Here is a 14,436-nt window from a genome sequence, read left to right on the forward strand (position 1 = left end):
AGAGAGCCTTTGAGAGTCAGAACCTGAGCCTTCCCACTGCCGCTCCTGTCTGTCTGCCTCCCAAAGACACTGGAGCGATGGACGACACTCCGTGCCCGAGGCGTCCCTGAGGCTGAGTTGTGGGTTTTCTCTAAGCCGCCTCCTCCTAAGTCCACCCCCTTCAGCAGCTCCCAGCAAAACCTCCCACCAAGTGAGTGAGGGAAGGAGGCCTCACACCAGGGCCTGGACCAAATCTCCTCCCAAGGGGCTGCCGCACTTGGGCTGCTCTTGCTCAAGAACCTCCGTGGCTCCCTTACGCCACAGAGTCACGTCTCCATCGACCTCTAACATGGCTGCCTGCACTCCAGCCAGCAGCTGTGCTCTGGGCCCTCCCAGTGCCTGGCCTGGACCCCATGGCTGTTCCCCTTCACCCCACACCTTTCTTCCTTCCCTCCTTCCTTCCTTCCCTCCTTCCTCCCTTCCTTTCTTTTTTAAAAATATTTTTTTATTGATTTCAGAGAGAGGGGAGAGGGAAAGAGAGATAGCAACATAAGTGATGAGAGAGAATCACTGATTGGCTGCCTCCTGCACGCTCTCTACTGGGGATCAAGCCCGAAACCCGGGCATGTGCCCTTGATCAGAATCGAACCCGGGACCCTTCAGTCCGCAGGCCAACGCTCTATCCACTGAGTCAAACCGGCTAGGGCCCCACACCATCCTTTCTTGGTGCTCCTGTTCCCTAAGGGCGCAGGCTGGTCCAGGGCAGAGGGGTCACTCTCAAGTTCATCTACAGGCCCCATGCGCACTCAGCTAAGTGCCTGGGAATCCAGGCTTCAGGGGGGAGGCTGCAGGGCCCCCGTGGGGTGGAGACGCAGGAAAGCTGTCCTCGGAAGGCTCAGAGGTCCCGGCCTCCCAGGGATCCCACTATAGACCGAGCTGCGGTGACAAGCTGGGATGGCTCTTGAGCCTTAGCAGCACAGCTGACGAGAGAGCCCGCCCTTCCGCAGGGTCCCCAGGGAGCCGGTGCCTCCCCAGGGTCCCGATTTGCATGGCAGGAAGGGGCCTGGTGGGGAAGAGGCGGGGAGGGGACAGGCTACAGCCCGGGCAGTTACACGTTTTCCCTCCAGGAGCCTTCGTCGTCATTGCGGGCTTGGGATCCGAGACCGAGGGGTGGCCATGGCCAGGCTGGCGCTGTCTCCTGTGCCCAGCAACGGGCTGGTGGTGCTGCTGATGCTTCTGTCAGGTACAGCCCCTCCAGCAGGCCTGCTGCTTTCACTCTCTGCCACTCTTTCCACCGGGTCTGTCTCTGCTCTCTCCACCCTCCTCCTGTTTCACACTTTCTGCCCGGTCTCCCTCTGCTGCCCTGGGGCCTGAGTGTGTGGGGATCAGCTCAGGGGTCTGCGATGAACTCAGGGGTCTGCGCCCCACCCAGCCCGCTCCAGTCTGCATTATCCGGCTGAGCTAGGCCTGCGGGGTTGGTGGTTCTAACCACACAAGAGCCAGGCCAGGGAGGAAGAGAGGAGAGGAGTGTGGTTCACCCCCTGAGGCAGGGGGGAGGCTGCCCCCAGCCAGACCCTGGGGCATACATATTCCAGAGGTGACCTCCCTGGAGGACCGGAGAGCTCTGTGATTTTGACTTCCCTCCTGTCTCATCCAGGTGCCTGGTCAAAGCAGAAGGGGGGCTGGGAGGCAGACCTTCTGGGGACCCCACCTCGCTCTGTCCACCCCACTCCTGTCTTCAGAGCAGGGGTGGGAAGGGCTGAGGGGTCTTGACGCTGCTGTCCGGGGAGGAGGAAGTGCCTCTGAGAATTCAGAGGGTGGAGGGCGTGCAGGGGTGGGGCGGCCAGCTCCAAGGAGAGGTCCTGACCTGGCCCTGCCCACTTCCTCCCAACCAGCAGGTGAGACTATGTTCGCGGAAGCAAAGGACCAGCAACGGATTTCCCAAGGTCAGCAACGTCCCCTGCCCCTTCTGAGGGCGAGGATGCCCATGTCCAATGCCACTCACCGGCCTGATGCCTGACCCTGTGCCCTTGACCCCTTGGGCCGCCCCACCCAGAACTCCCCTCCCTAGGCCGGCTTGTCTCCCTCTCCGAAGCCTGGCTCCAAGGCCTCCTGGCCACCCCACACCCCCATCCCTTGCCAGTTGTCACAGTGTCCCAGGCCCAGCGCCTGGGGGACTGGGCGAGTCAAGCTGGGGTCAGATTCAGCCCCAGCAGGAGCCCCTAACCTCAGGGGCCTCAGGGGCTCTGACAGGACGCAGGGGCTCGGGGATTCCTTGGGGGCCTCTCGCTGGGACCAGTGAGGCAGTGGGTGGGGAGAGCATGCCAAGCCGAGAAAGAAGGTTTGGGAATAAAAAGTGGAGCAGGTCCACGCAGTGGGATAGAGGGGGCTAATGGACGAAAGAGGGCAGGGGATCAATGTGGGGGCTTCAGTTGCCAGGCTAAGGATTTGTGGAACGTCCCTGAGGATTTCAGACTGGTGCCGGGCAGCCCAGGCCAGGCCAGGGAGAGGTGGGTGTACAGGCCAGGTGGGAGGCTGGGGGTGGGGGGTGAGGCCTGGTTCAGGCTGCTGTAATGGCCGTGGAAAGGAATCGAAGGTTCCAAGGCCCTTCTAAAGGAACATCAAGCCCTGGCCGGTTTGGCTTGGTGGATAGAGCGTCGGTCCGCGGACTGAAGGGCCTCGGGTTCGATTCTAGTCAAGGGCACACACCTCGGTGTCAGGCTCAATCCCCGGCCCCAGTCAGGGCGCCACACGCATGGGAGGCAGCCAGTCGATGTGTCTCTCTGACATCAATGTTTTTCTCTCTGTCTCTCCCCCTCCCTTCCACTCTCTCTAAAAATTAATGGAAAAATATAAAATATTCTCGGGTGAGGATAAATAGATAATAAAGGCACATCAAATGTCAGAAGGGGCGGGCCCAGTGGTTGGGCCTGTGGCCTCTCACGTGGCTCCGCCCCCCACACCAATGCCTCCTGATTGTCCCACACCCTGGGAAGCAAGGACAGACCCAGGGGGCTGGGCCAGGGCATGTGCCACCCACGGGGGAGGGGGGGGGGCCGTGGCAGGGCTGACAGCCAGAAAGATGCTGGGAAAGGTGGGATTTTGATCCTGGCCTTGCCGCCCACAGGAAGCACTTGTGGGATCGGGCAGTACCCACGTTTCATGGCCAAGAAGCGGGGCTCCGTGGTGAAAATAATTTGCCAGTTGGAGGTCACGGGCCCCGTGAGCTGGCTCTGGAAACAGGATATGGACTCAGAGCCCAAGGAACTGGCCGTGAAACCGGGACGCATCCAGCAGACCCAGACCAGCACCAACGCCACCCTCACCATTCACGACGCCCAGTTCCAAGACAACGGCATCTACTTCTGTCAGCACAGATGTCCGGACAAGTCCCTGCAGATGGGCTGCGGCAGTGAACTCCGAGTCATGGGTGGGTGCGGGGCCTGCCCTTCAGCAGGGAGGGGAGTGGGAGTGGGCGGGGCCACAGGTGTTCGTCCGCAGTCCACCCCATCCAGCCTGCCACCAGTGAGGGCCACACTGTGGAGGAGGCCGTGGCCCCGGAGCACCCAGGACAGCCGCGGAGAAGAGGTCTCGAGGGGTGCAGGCCCAAGTGTGGCCCCAGCTTCACTGTCCCCGCCCCACCTCCCCCCAGGGTTCAGCACCTTGGCTCAGCTGAAGCGGCGGAACACACTGAAAGATGGCATCATCATGATCCAGACCCTGCTCATCATCCTCTTCATCACCGTGCCCATCTTCCTACTGCTGGACAAGGTGACCTTGGGGGGCGGGGAGGCCACCCTGGGGCAGGCCAGACATGGACAGGGTCTCCATCTCCCCAGCCCCAGAGTCTGCCCAGTGACTGACCTGCTCCATCACTCCTTCACTCCTTCAGTGGTTCTTGCAGAGAGTACCTCACCTCCTGTCCCCTCACCCCTCTCCCCTCACCCCTGACCCCAGGCCAGTCTCCCTGGCCTTCCCCATCCTGGCCCAGCAGTGGATGGGGGAGGAGTGAGCCAACACTCTGCTCTCCATCTCTTGCCCCACCAGGATGACAGTAAGGCTGGGATGGAGGAAGACCACACCTATGAGGTAAGGAGCAGGGTGGACCCCTAGCTCTGAGGGTGCGGGGTGGTCAGCAGCAGCATCTGTTGGTGTGGTTGGGGAGTGGCCAAGGCCTGAGCTCCATTCCACGTCTCCAGGGCCTGAACATTGACCAGACGGCCACCTACGAGGACATAGTGACTCTGCGGACAGGGGAGGTGAAGTGGTCGGTGGGTGAGCACCCAGGCCAGGAGTGAGGCCAGCCCTCCCCATGCCCCTGGGCACAGCCTGCTGGGCCTTATTGACTGCTTCAGAGCCGCCTGGCTCCCAGTCCATCCCTTTTCCCTTGGATCCCCTGTTGGCCTCCAAAGCTGGCCCACCAGATCTGCCTGCCCCTCCGGCCCCTGGCCCCCAGCTCTTGCCAAGGGGACTGGAGTGGAAGGGCCATAGGTCAGTGATTTGCAGCCCGGAGTTGTCTGGTGACAGACTGGGCCCAGCTTTCTCGGGGTGCTATGCGGGGATCCATCCTGAGTCCAGGACAGGGAAGGCATGGACTGGTCTGGAACCTGCAAATGGACTCAGAGCAGAGAGCTTCCTATGAAGCCTGGGCAGGGCCCTGGCCCACCCCCACTTGGCCACGGATAGGCCACCGAGAGCTTCATCCCTCTCCCACTCTCTGCCACTCTCTCCCGCCCCACGGGCTCCTAGCCTTGAGCCCACTCTCCCATGGAATAAACAATGTGTCTTAAGAAACCACACCCAGGCTTGTGACATCTCTGAGTATGGGGTGAATGAGAGTATCTGTTTGAGCACAAATGTTTGGCACCTGTGGGCTTGTGGGGCGTGGGAGGGGACCATTGCCATGGGGCTGAGGGACCTCTCCTGGGCTCACTTGCTACTTCTCTCTGAAGGTCAGTTGGGACATGGCCTCCTTCAGTCCCCTGCTCTGACCCCGGCTGGGCCCAGAGAAGCCGGGGAAAGGCTGATTGGACTGGCCCTTCTCCTTAAGTTCCCTGCAGCCAACAAGCAGCACTTGAGTCCTGTTCTGTAGGGCAGGGATCTCAGCCCCGAAGGAGCTTTTCCTCCCCTCCCCATCCCAATCCTACTGTCCTTCAAAGCCCTCCACCTACGGGAAGCCCTCCCAGAGTGCCCCAGTCCCTGCCCACTCCCTGCTCTGCCCCAGCCTCTGCAGCTCTGGCTTAGCTACAGCCTTGTGCTGTCCACACGGGCTTTGTTTTCCAGTTAAACTAGAAGCTGCCTGAGGGCAGGGGTTCCCCTGCCTCTACCCCCACCCCCAACCCTACCCCTACCCCGCTGGCCCCCACTGAGCCTGGAAATTTCTTTTTTTGTTGTTTGACCCAGAGCCATGTAAGAGAGGCTCCTAAAGAGGGAGGCTTGGTGGTGGCAAATTTTGCGGGGAACTTGGTCAGGTGACCCCTTCATTTTCCAATCATCACATCAGAAGCCCCGTAGGGTTACAAGGTCCCCACAACATGGTCCCTAGGGTCCTACCACTTAGGGCCCCAAGCTGCCAGCTGCTGGAGTGAGTGGGAGCAGCTCACAGCTGGGAGCTCGAGTGCAATTAACCAAGTAATGTCAGTGTGCAAAGCCAGGCTGCGCACCACTTCCTGTTGCCCTTGGGGAGACCCTAAAACACTTCTTTGCCATTCGTGCTCTGGATTCGGGCAGGAGCAATCCCTGCCCTCAGGAATGGCATGTGGCATGGGTATGCGGGAGGACCAGTGAGAGCAGCTTCCCCCTGGGACTCGGGGTGGGGCAGGAGGCTAAGGCACCCAGCCCTGGGGCTTCCAGTCCACCTCTTCATCCCTCAGTGATGCCCACTTGGAGCCAGCCTGGGCCGGCCGGCTCCCTCCCTGGTGTCTGGGCTGCCACAGGGAACTGGCTTGTTTTGGTATCTGCCTCCACTGAGCTGGAGCCCTTCCTCTCTGGCTGCTTTGCATAGTGGCACTAATTCTGTCCTCCTACCTCCACCAGGGACCCGGAGCAGCCAGCCGGGCTGGTGGTGGGGGAGTCTTCACTTCTCCCCCCAGCAGGGTCTCCCCCTGCTTGGGGCCGACCTGAGTTAAGGGAGGCCTTGGCTTTACCGAAAAGCAACTTAAGACCTTTGAATAACTGAGTTTCCCTAACGCTTTGAAGTGTTGTCGGCAGAGAATCACTTGGGCAGCGAGGCCTGCCTCCTCCGCCAGACACGCCCCCCTCAAGGGCATTTGCCTTCCCGGTTATGATAGAGAAGCCCTCCCTGGTCTGTTTTTCTGTGTTAAGGTGTCGTCACGTCTGACTTCGGCAGCGGAAACAAAGGTGGGAATCTTTGCTGAGGGCAGGGAACTGAGCCAGGTGCTGTTTGTGTCTTTTAAACTATCTCACAGTAAAAGTGGCTTTGTTTTCTTTCGGGGTGCAGTCTGCAGCACGCATGCAGGTTTGTCTAACCACCACCACCACCAAGATCCAGAACATGAACCAAAATCTTTTACTGGGACCCCCCCCCCCAAATATTGACAAATTGAGCACCGCTTAATGCCAATACAATTTTATTGGGCATCTCCATGCCCATTTACATGATCTGGCTCAGCTTTCCCTGGGAGGGCTGCCTTCGTTGCCAGTTCCCCATCGCTCACCAGACCCAAAGCCCCGAAGGCCCCGCTCCTCCCCAACAGGCCGGAGGGCCCACCCGGCGTCCTCCAGGAGTCCAGCTTTGGCGGGGCCGCTGCTTGGCCCTCGCCCTCCCCAGAATGCAGCCCTGAGGGTGGGCACATGCCCCACTGCCCACTGGGGGAATCCAGCCCAGTCCCTGGGGCCCTGGGGCAAGGGCAGGCTGCTTCCTCCTCTGCTAGCTTGGCTTCCGGCCCTCTCGCTGCAGGTGCTGCGAGGCCTGGGCCCCTCTGACCGAGGGTTTGGGTGTTTTTCCAGCAGATTGGAGGTGAGAGAAAAACAAAACAAAACGCGAAAAGCTGCCCCTGTCCGGGTGTCACTGGCAAGTAGGGTCGGTCCCAGGGCAGGTGTCGAGCCCGGCGGGGTCCTCTGTTTAGGGCCTCAAAGGCCATCTCGGCACACAGGGCGTGGGACGCCGGATCCTGCCCGCGGGCTCGGCTCTCCTTAGATGACCTCAGTAGCTGGTTCAGGCTCACGACAATGACCTTCCCGAGTCGGTCCCTGCTCTCCGAGCTGCACCTGGTGATGGCCCCTAGGGACCTGCCGGGGACTCAGCTGCAAACAAACACAACAACCAGCACCACAAACCTTCCACTTGGAACCCCTCAGCCGGCTGCCGTCGCCAACCCAGAAGGCTCTCCCGGGAAATGCAACCAGCATTCAATCCCCAGTTCAGAGTGGCTTGTGAAAACACATTTCGATGGATCCTAATGCAAATTTCCAAGGAAGAAAAAGAAAGAGAGATACTTTTCTCTGGGCCCTAACACCCCTTTCTCACATGGCACGGGTGGGAGGGCCGGGCCCCTTGCTAGGTCTAGCTTAGGGCTCACGTTCTGAACGTTGTGAGTCCGTGTGGAACATGCGTGTGCACTGGGATCAGCATCTGCACGCCCGCCTTGTGTCTGGTTTTTTTCGATTAAACGTTTTCGTGGGAGTATTGCCGTACATTGCGAGATCCTGCACTTGTTTTTTGGGGTTTTTTTTACTTGTTAATTTAAATCACTGTACTATGTGAAGGACATCGAGGCACAGTGTGGCCTGCCTTGTCATTCCTGGCTGGGTGGGTAGTTGAGCTCTTTCCATGGCACCATCCTTCTAACCATTCAATCCATGCAGCGGATGCTTGCTGGGTTCCTGAGCCTGGGACCGTGCCAGCTGCAGTTCCCCACACACCCCCAGACTGTTCTCTCACCCCTATGTCTTGGCTCTTTCCTTCATGGCAGTTTTCCCTATGTGAAATGTCTGTATAGATTTTACCATTATGTCTTTATTCGTTTGCTCTTGTCTCTCTTCCCATAGCGTAGAGTCGACTGTACACTCCAGCAGAGAAAGGATCGTGTCTTTTGTTATCTAGGTATGCATGCATGTCCACCTGCCTGGTACAGTGCCTGGCATATGGAAGCAGCAACAACTGCTTGTTGAATCCGTTTGTACATGAATAAGAGAATGAATGAATGAATGAATGAATGATTGAATGGCATGAATTCACCTCAAAGTGCCTACAGTCCCATAAGGGGAATAAGATGTCCACACTTAGCCACAAAATAAGGTAGAAGGAGGCAGAAGTTATTTCCAGCTGAGATCGCCGATCAGGAAAGCACCCCAGGCTTCCCACAGCTGCTGGACACACCTTGGTTCTTATTACTTCTTTCCCTATCAGCCGGGCTCCCCGGAGAATAATCCATCAAGTGGAAATTACTCAGTAGGCCCAGTTATGCAGCTTGCTGTGCACTTCCAGGTTGCTCAGAGATCCTCACCCAGTTGTCAACAACACCCTCCATGACCCGTCCTCCATGCTTGAGCCCTCTGGCTAGCCCCAGGGTCCGCTGAGATAAGGGAAGTGAAAACTCAATGCACACTGAAACGTGCAATGCACATGTGAGGGATGATGTGGCGTGGTTCGTTCAATCACGCTCCGCCGGGTTGTTTTTCTGCACTTTTCTTAGTGCCTATGGACCTCATGCTGGGCTACAGGTCCTTGCGTTCATCTGCCCCCACCTGCCTTGAACATCTGTGCAGAGACTAGACGCTGCCCCGCTAGCTTTGCGCTGCGGAAAGTTCTGCCCTGGCCTGGCAGCCCCACCGTCTTTCCTAAATGAGCTTCTGAAGAGCTGGCGCAGTGGGAACACCAGGCCCTGGGCAGCCATCACTTAGGAGTGGGAGACTCCAGGCAAATCTCTGAGCCTGAGTGTCCTCTATGAAATGGGCCTCACCCCTCTGCCACCCAGGACAGCGCCTGGCACGTGGTGGGCACTCAGAAACGTTGATCTCCTTCCTCATGTCCCCTGGAGAAGCCCATGGGAGTCCCCACATAATATTCTCTAAAGACTTTGACTCAATGCCCTGAGCACGGTGTTCAGACCCACCCTGGAAGCAGAGAGGATCAAGTTGCCCCGAGGATCATCCCAGACTCTGGCCTCGAGGAAGGCAGGACAGAGTGAGCAGTGGCAAGTGTGGGTCTCCAGTGACCAAGGGGGAGCGGAAAGAGCTGCCACCAGTCCCTCTGAGGCTGTGCCTAAGCTCAGGGCAAGTGTGACTGGGAACAAGGAGATGGCTGTAAACCCCACGGCCTTGAACCTCGGAGTGGCTCCTGAAGCCTGAAAGAGGCCACTTTGGGATCAAGAACAGACATGAGAGCTCCCACAGTCGGTACAGAGACCCCCAGAGATGGCCAAATCTTAAAGATGAAGGGAAACACCCTGAAATTCATGGTTTCCAAGATAATGGGAGGTTTCGTCCGAGCCTTTCAAGGTAGACCTCAGAGATGCTGGGCACAGCGTCTCCACTGGCCACCATGTTGGGCAGTCTCTGAACCTGGAGTAGCTAGGGCTCTGGCCCCAGGTGGTGCCCCAAGAAAGGGTAGGTGACTCCCCGCACCAAAGGGAAAATCCTGTCTCATTCAGAGTTTATCTTCTACTAGCGATGAATCATGTCTGTGGCCTCCATCACTAAAGGCCCTGAAAAGGTCCAGACCAGAGGAGAGGATCACCCATGTCCACCCCACACCCTTCAGTTCTTTCCTCTTTGGGTCCAATAGTTGCTGCCATGGTAACCTTTCTGTAAAGGTGTGTCCCCGGAGGTCCCCAGAGTCCCCTGGGCCAACCTAGCTCTGGGGTCAGCAGAAGTGGGTTTGGTGAGAGGAGACGCTCGTGTCCTGGCCAGTCCCCTCTGTTCTTGGCAGTGACCTGCCTGGTGGAGCCTCAGCCACACCTCATTGTGCCATGCGCGGGTGGCTCTCACGCACTCCCCAGCTTGAGCCGTATGCCCTCACACCTGGAGGAGGCCTGGGGCTTTTCTCCCATGGGGCACAGTTCACATAGAAGTTCCCCAGCATCAGCTAGAAGCTTGTCGTGAGGGGTTCCACACCAGTGCCCCTCCCCCAGGTAGCGGGAGGAAGGAGTGGCAGGGGAGGCAGAAGGCGTGAAGAGCTCAGAGACCCTCCTCCACTGCCCACCTGGCTCCTCCCCCTTCCTCAGAGCCTCTGGCTTGGCTGCCCCCTCAGGCTGATCTGACAGTTCTGCGTGAATAGCTCCCACAGGCCCCCGAGTCCTCCCTAGCAGATAGTAAACCCAGGGCATGGCTGGGCAACGGTTCAGGAAGGATGGGAGGAAAGGGAGCTCTACCTTCTGGTCCTGCAAGGGGGAGGTGGCAAGGTGCAAGCACTCACCTTGTGGCTGTGACTTCTCAATGTTGTTTGTCAACAGCATAACCAACCACCTCTACAAGGGTTTGCTTGTTTGTTTTCCCACAGGTCAAGTGCTAAATGTCCTCAGACTCAGGGGCAAAGGGTTTAAAGGAAGGAGAAAGTGTTCTTTCCTCCTCCTATCCCTGGGGGCGATTTAATGCTGGTAACCTCCAGATGCCGAAAGAGCCAGGACCCTGGGCGGCAGGAGGTTGAAGGCAGCAGTGCTAGCCTGCCCGGCCCTAGCCTTGCCTGCTGTGTGGTCTCCAACATGCGCCCTGTGTCTCTGGGCCATCCTCACCTGGGAAATAAGGGACAACAATCTGCCCTTTAGGAGAGGACAAAATGAGGCAAAGGGACCCTCGTGATTAGGGGCCAGATTCCCGTGTTCAGAGGGATGTGAAGTTAAAATAGCAGTGGTGCCCACCCAGTCAGCTTGGGAGAAGGGGCTTGGGATGATGCAATATTGGATATCTGCTGCCTTGGCCAAGGTAGCTCGTGCAAGTCAAACTTTAGGTATAGGTGCTCTCTGAACCTCGGTCTCTTCCTCTGTAAAATGGGCCGATAATAATGCTTCCTTCACAAGATGGTCGTGAGGGTCAGATGTGAGAAGGCATAGACATGCTCTTCACAATCTGATAAGCTTCATACAAATATTAAACGAAGACAGAATGGAGGAGACTACCATAAGTAGAGAGAGCATCTTTCAGGGTGCCGTACCCTGAGTTCCAGCACTGGGGACAAGGCTCAGACTCTCAAGTTCTCTTCCAACTTTGAGATTCCCTGATGGTGACAGGCCTGCGGGAGGAGGAAGTGCTTGTGGTACCTGTCTGTTCCCTGGATTTCTGCTTCTTAGTTTGTATCTCTGTGTAGGTCCAAAGGAGCACCCATACCTAAAGTTTCCGTCCTTTGCCCAGCCACCTGGGGGAGCCCCAACACCCAGAGAAAGGAGAGGGCAGTGTGTCGGGCCAATGCCCTCTAGTGGTCAGTACTAGCACTGCATCTAGCTGTCCAAGGGACCAGGAGGTGAGATGGTCTTGAGGATGGTGATAGAGGCCAAGGTAGAATCTGGGCTGAACTGCGCCCCCAAACCCCAGAATCTATTGCTGTCTTGATCCCTTTTCCAACACACACATTCTCTGTGGTGGGTGGAGGGAACTGAAAGGAAGAGGACAGAACTATAGTGAGGAAGGGCTGACACAGCTCTGCAGGCACAGTCATCCTGACATAGCCCCCCTTGGGGGACCAGGTGGACCCTCCTCACCTGGTGGACAACTTCACAGCAATACCTTACATGGACTCAGACGACTCCCTTCTGTCACACCCCTCCTAAAAAGAGGACAGATTGGGTAATCTCCCTAGGTGAGACCCTGTGTAAGCAACCCTCACGTGGCTGGTGACGGTGGAGAGGGGAAAAGCCTGGGGACATGACCCCAGAAGAGGAGCGGGAACAGCCTGCGTGGGAGGAGGTTCTAAATTATCCATCAGCAGAGGCCTGTCAGTGGGCCTATACATAAATGCATAGAAAAAGCAGGTGGGGGCAGAGGGGGAGAGAGATGGGACCAGGGTATAAAAAGGGTCCGCAAGGGACCCATTCCAGGATCCTAGGACCCAGCTCCCAAGCCGCTCAGGGACCTGTGGACAACTCACCCAGCTGTAATGGCTGCAGGTAGGCACCCCGAAAATCCCCCTGGGCTTGCTGTGTACTGGGGGGCAATATGGGAGCCCTATAGGTGGATGGGGCACTGACCCTGGGCTTTGGGGATTCTAAAAGAGAGCATGAGACATCCATGCCCAGACATTTGGCCAAGTTTAAAATGTTCTCAGTCCCTGGGGGTGGGGGTCGGGGGGCGGTGGAGGAGAAAGGAAGGCCCCTGGGGCAGGGAGAGGCCTGGCTGGAGACTTAGGCTCCCTGCTCTCTGGGACCCCACCCTCGGCCTCCATGTCTCTCTAGGCCCCCGGACCTCCCTGCTCCTGGCTTTTGCCCTCCTCTGCCTGCCCTGGCCCCAGGAGGTGGCTGCCTTCCCCACCATGTCCTTGTCCAGCATGTTTGCCAACGCTGTGCTCCGGGCCCAGCACCTGCACCAACTGGCTGCTGACACCTACAAAGACTTTGTAAGCAACCCGGGAAGCCGGGTGGTGGGGCGGTGGCAGGAAGGGCTGAATTCCCCACTCCCCCCACCCTGCCCAGCATAAGGGGAGAAAACGGATGAGTTCAGGGTGGTTTTAGCCAAGTGAAGATGCTGTCAACTGGGAGGGGGTGGGTGGGTTTCGATAAAGCCATGGTGAGAACCCTGCACCGGCTCAGACCTGGGTGAACATTCCCTCTCCCAGGAGCGCTCCTACATCCCAGAGGGACAGAGATACTCGATCCAGAACGCCCAGGCTGCCTACTGCTTCTCGGAGACCATCCCGGCCCCCACGGGCAAGGAGGAGGCCCGGCAGAAATCCGTGAGTGGCCTCCATAGCCCAGCCTGGGAGCAGGGCTCCCCGCCACCCGGGCCCTGGGCTGCCTTCTCCTCAAGGTGGTGGAGGTGGCAGAGGGCGGTGGGACGGTGGGGGAAGGCCAGCAGAAGCCAGCGTTGGCGGGGCTGCCAGGTGCCCACCATCCACCCTCTCCCCGCAGGACACGGAGCTGCTCCGCTTCTCGCTGCTACTCATCCAGTCGTGGCTCGGGCCCATGCAGGCCCTCAGCAGGGCCTTCACCAGCGGCCTGCTGTTGGGCATCTCCAGCGGCGTCTATGAGAAGCTGAAGGACCTGGAGGAGGGCATCCAAGCCCTGATGCGGGTGGGGATGGTGTTGTTGGTCCCGTGTCGTGCTCCCCCCCCCCTCCAACAGGGGCCTGCTCGCCCTTCCCTGGGTCTGGAGCCCCAGCTGGCTTAGCTGAGGGGTTGGGGACTTACATGGGCTGGAGAAGAGAGATACTGCCGCTCTCTTTGCAGCAGCCCAGCCTTGACCCAGGAGAAACCCTCCTCCTCATTTCCCCTTTGGGTCCCTCCCCGTCCTCCTCTAAGCCCCGGAGGGGAGGGAGGGATATCGAGGGAGAGGGAGGCGCAGCTGGCAAGGCGAGGGCTGAGTTTCTGTCTCCTTCCCTTTTGCAGGAGCTGGAAGATGGCAGCTCGCATTCGGGGCTGATCCTCACGCAAACCTACGACAGGTTCGACACAAACTTGCGCAGTGGTGACACCGTGCTCAAGAACTACGGGCTGCTCTCCTGCTTCAAGAAGGACCTGCACAAGGTTGAGACGTACCTGCGGTTCACCAAGTGTCGCCGCTTCATGGAAAGCGGCTGTGCCTTCTAGCAGCTGGCCATCTCTGTGACCCTCCCCAGTGCCTCCCCTGACCCTGGAAAGGGTCCCTCCAGTGCCCTCCATCCTTTCCTAATAAAATACATTTGCATCATAATGTCTGAGTAGAAGTCATTCTATTGTGAAGGGGGTGGGGGATTCGAACAGGGCAAGTGGCAGGTTGGGAGGACAACCTGCAGGAACCCTGGGGGGTCTATTGAGAACCAGGCCGCACCCAACTGTGGCTCAGTTGGTTGAGGGTCATCCATTGCACCAGGAGGTTGCTGGTTCCATTCCGGGTCAGGGCACATGCCCGGGTTGCAGGCTCGATTCCCAGTAGGGGGTGTGAAGGAGAGAGACGATAGACGTTTCTCTCTTATTGATGTTCCTAACGCTCTCTCCCTTCCTGTCTCTGAAATCAATAAAAATATATTTACCAAAAAAAAAAAAAAACCAGGCCGCTGAATAACTGGCCAGGTTCTTCCTGAGTTAGAAAGAAGCTGATACCTTCACTCCTCCCTGTTACACGCCAAGTCCACTTGCTAGGTCCATGGTCCCTGCTTACTGGGCAGTCATAGGTCAGGGCCACCCCTAGAAAGTACTTGGAGGTGTTTCCCGCCACCCACCCCAGCACCGCAACCCAAACCTAGCCCCCAAGAGTGGGAAGAAACGAAGGCGTGACAGCTGTTAAGTACAGAAGCAAAACACCCTGACATGTGAGAAAACGAGAGAAACCATAGAATTACATTCGTGCAGAAATCTGAAGGGAGATACAC

At 58.1% G+C, this 14,436-nt stretch overlaps 2 protein-coding genes across 2 annotated transcripts; both read left to right on the forward strand.

The window, feature by feature from the left end:
- The first annotated feature begins 1,116 nt into the window (after positions 1–1,116).
- On the forward strand, positions 1,117–4,766 carry CD79B (CD79b molecule). Its single transcript, XM_014458679.2, has 6 exons — positions 1,117–1,222; positions 1,878–1,925; positions 3,107–3,409; positions 3,632–3,750; positions 4,027–4,068; positions 4,179–4,766. Exons 1-6 carry the CDS (start codon positions 1,156–1,158, stop codon positions 4,275–4,277), a joined length of 678 nt encoding a protein of 225 aa, XP_014314165.1. The 5' UTR covers positions 1,117–1,155; the 3' UTR covers positions 4,278–4,766.
- A 7,265-nt stretch (positions 4,767–12,031) lies between these two features.
- On the forward strand, positions 12,032–13,675 carry LOC102442251 (somatotropin-like). Its single transcript, NM_001316914.1, has 5 exons — positions 12,032–12,041; positions 12,327–12,487; positions 12,707–12,823; positions 12,999–13,160; positions 13,475–13,675. The coding sequence occupies exons 1-5, from the start codon at positions 12,032–12,034 to the stop codon at positions 13,673–13,675; spliced, it is 651 nt and encodes a 216-aa protein (NP_001303843.1).
- The last annotated feature ends 761 nt before the right edge of the window (positions 13,676–14,436 follow it).

This window comes from Myotis lucifugus, unplaced genomic scaffold, assembly GCF_000147115.1.
Source record: "Myotis lucifugus unplaced genomic scaffold, Myoluc2.0 scaffold_99, whole genome shotgun sequence".
Lineage (NCBI taxonomy): Eukaryota > Metazoa > Chordata > Mammalia > Chiroptera > Vespertilionidae > Myotis > Myotis lucifugus.

What these genes read in the sequence shown, in the direction of transcription:
- CD79B (XM_014458679.2), top strand. Translation starts at nt 1,156, where the DNA reads ATGGCCAGGCTGGCGCTGTCTCCTGTGCCCAGCAACGGGCTGGTGGTG. An exon ending in CCAGCAACGGATTTCCCAAG is followed by an intron (nt 1,926 to 3,106) that starts GTCAGCAACGTC and finishes TGCCGCCCACAG; the next exon opens with GAAGCACTTGTGGGATCGGG. An exon ending in CAGTGAACTCCGAGTCATGG is followed by an intron (nt 3,410 to 3,631) that starts GTGGGTGCGGGG and finishes ACCTCCCCCCAG; the next exon opens with GGTTCAGCACCTTGGCTCAG.
- LOC102442251 (NM_001316914.1), top strand. An exon ending in CTGACACCTACAAAGACTTT is followed by an intron (nt 12,488 to 12,706) that starts GTAAGCAACCCG and finishes TCCCTCTCCCAG; the next exon opens with GAGCGCTCCTACATCCCAGA. An exon ending in GCATCCAAGCCCTGATGCGG is followed by an intron (nt 13,161 to 13,474) that starts GTGGGGATGGTG and finishes TCCCTTTTGCAG; the next exon opens with GAGCTGGAAGATGGCAGCTC.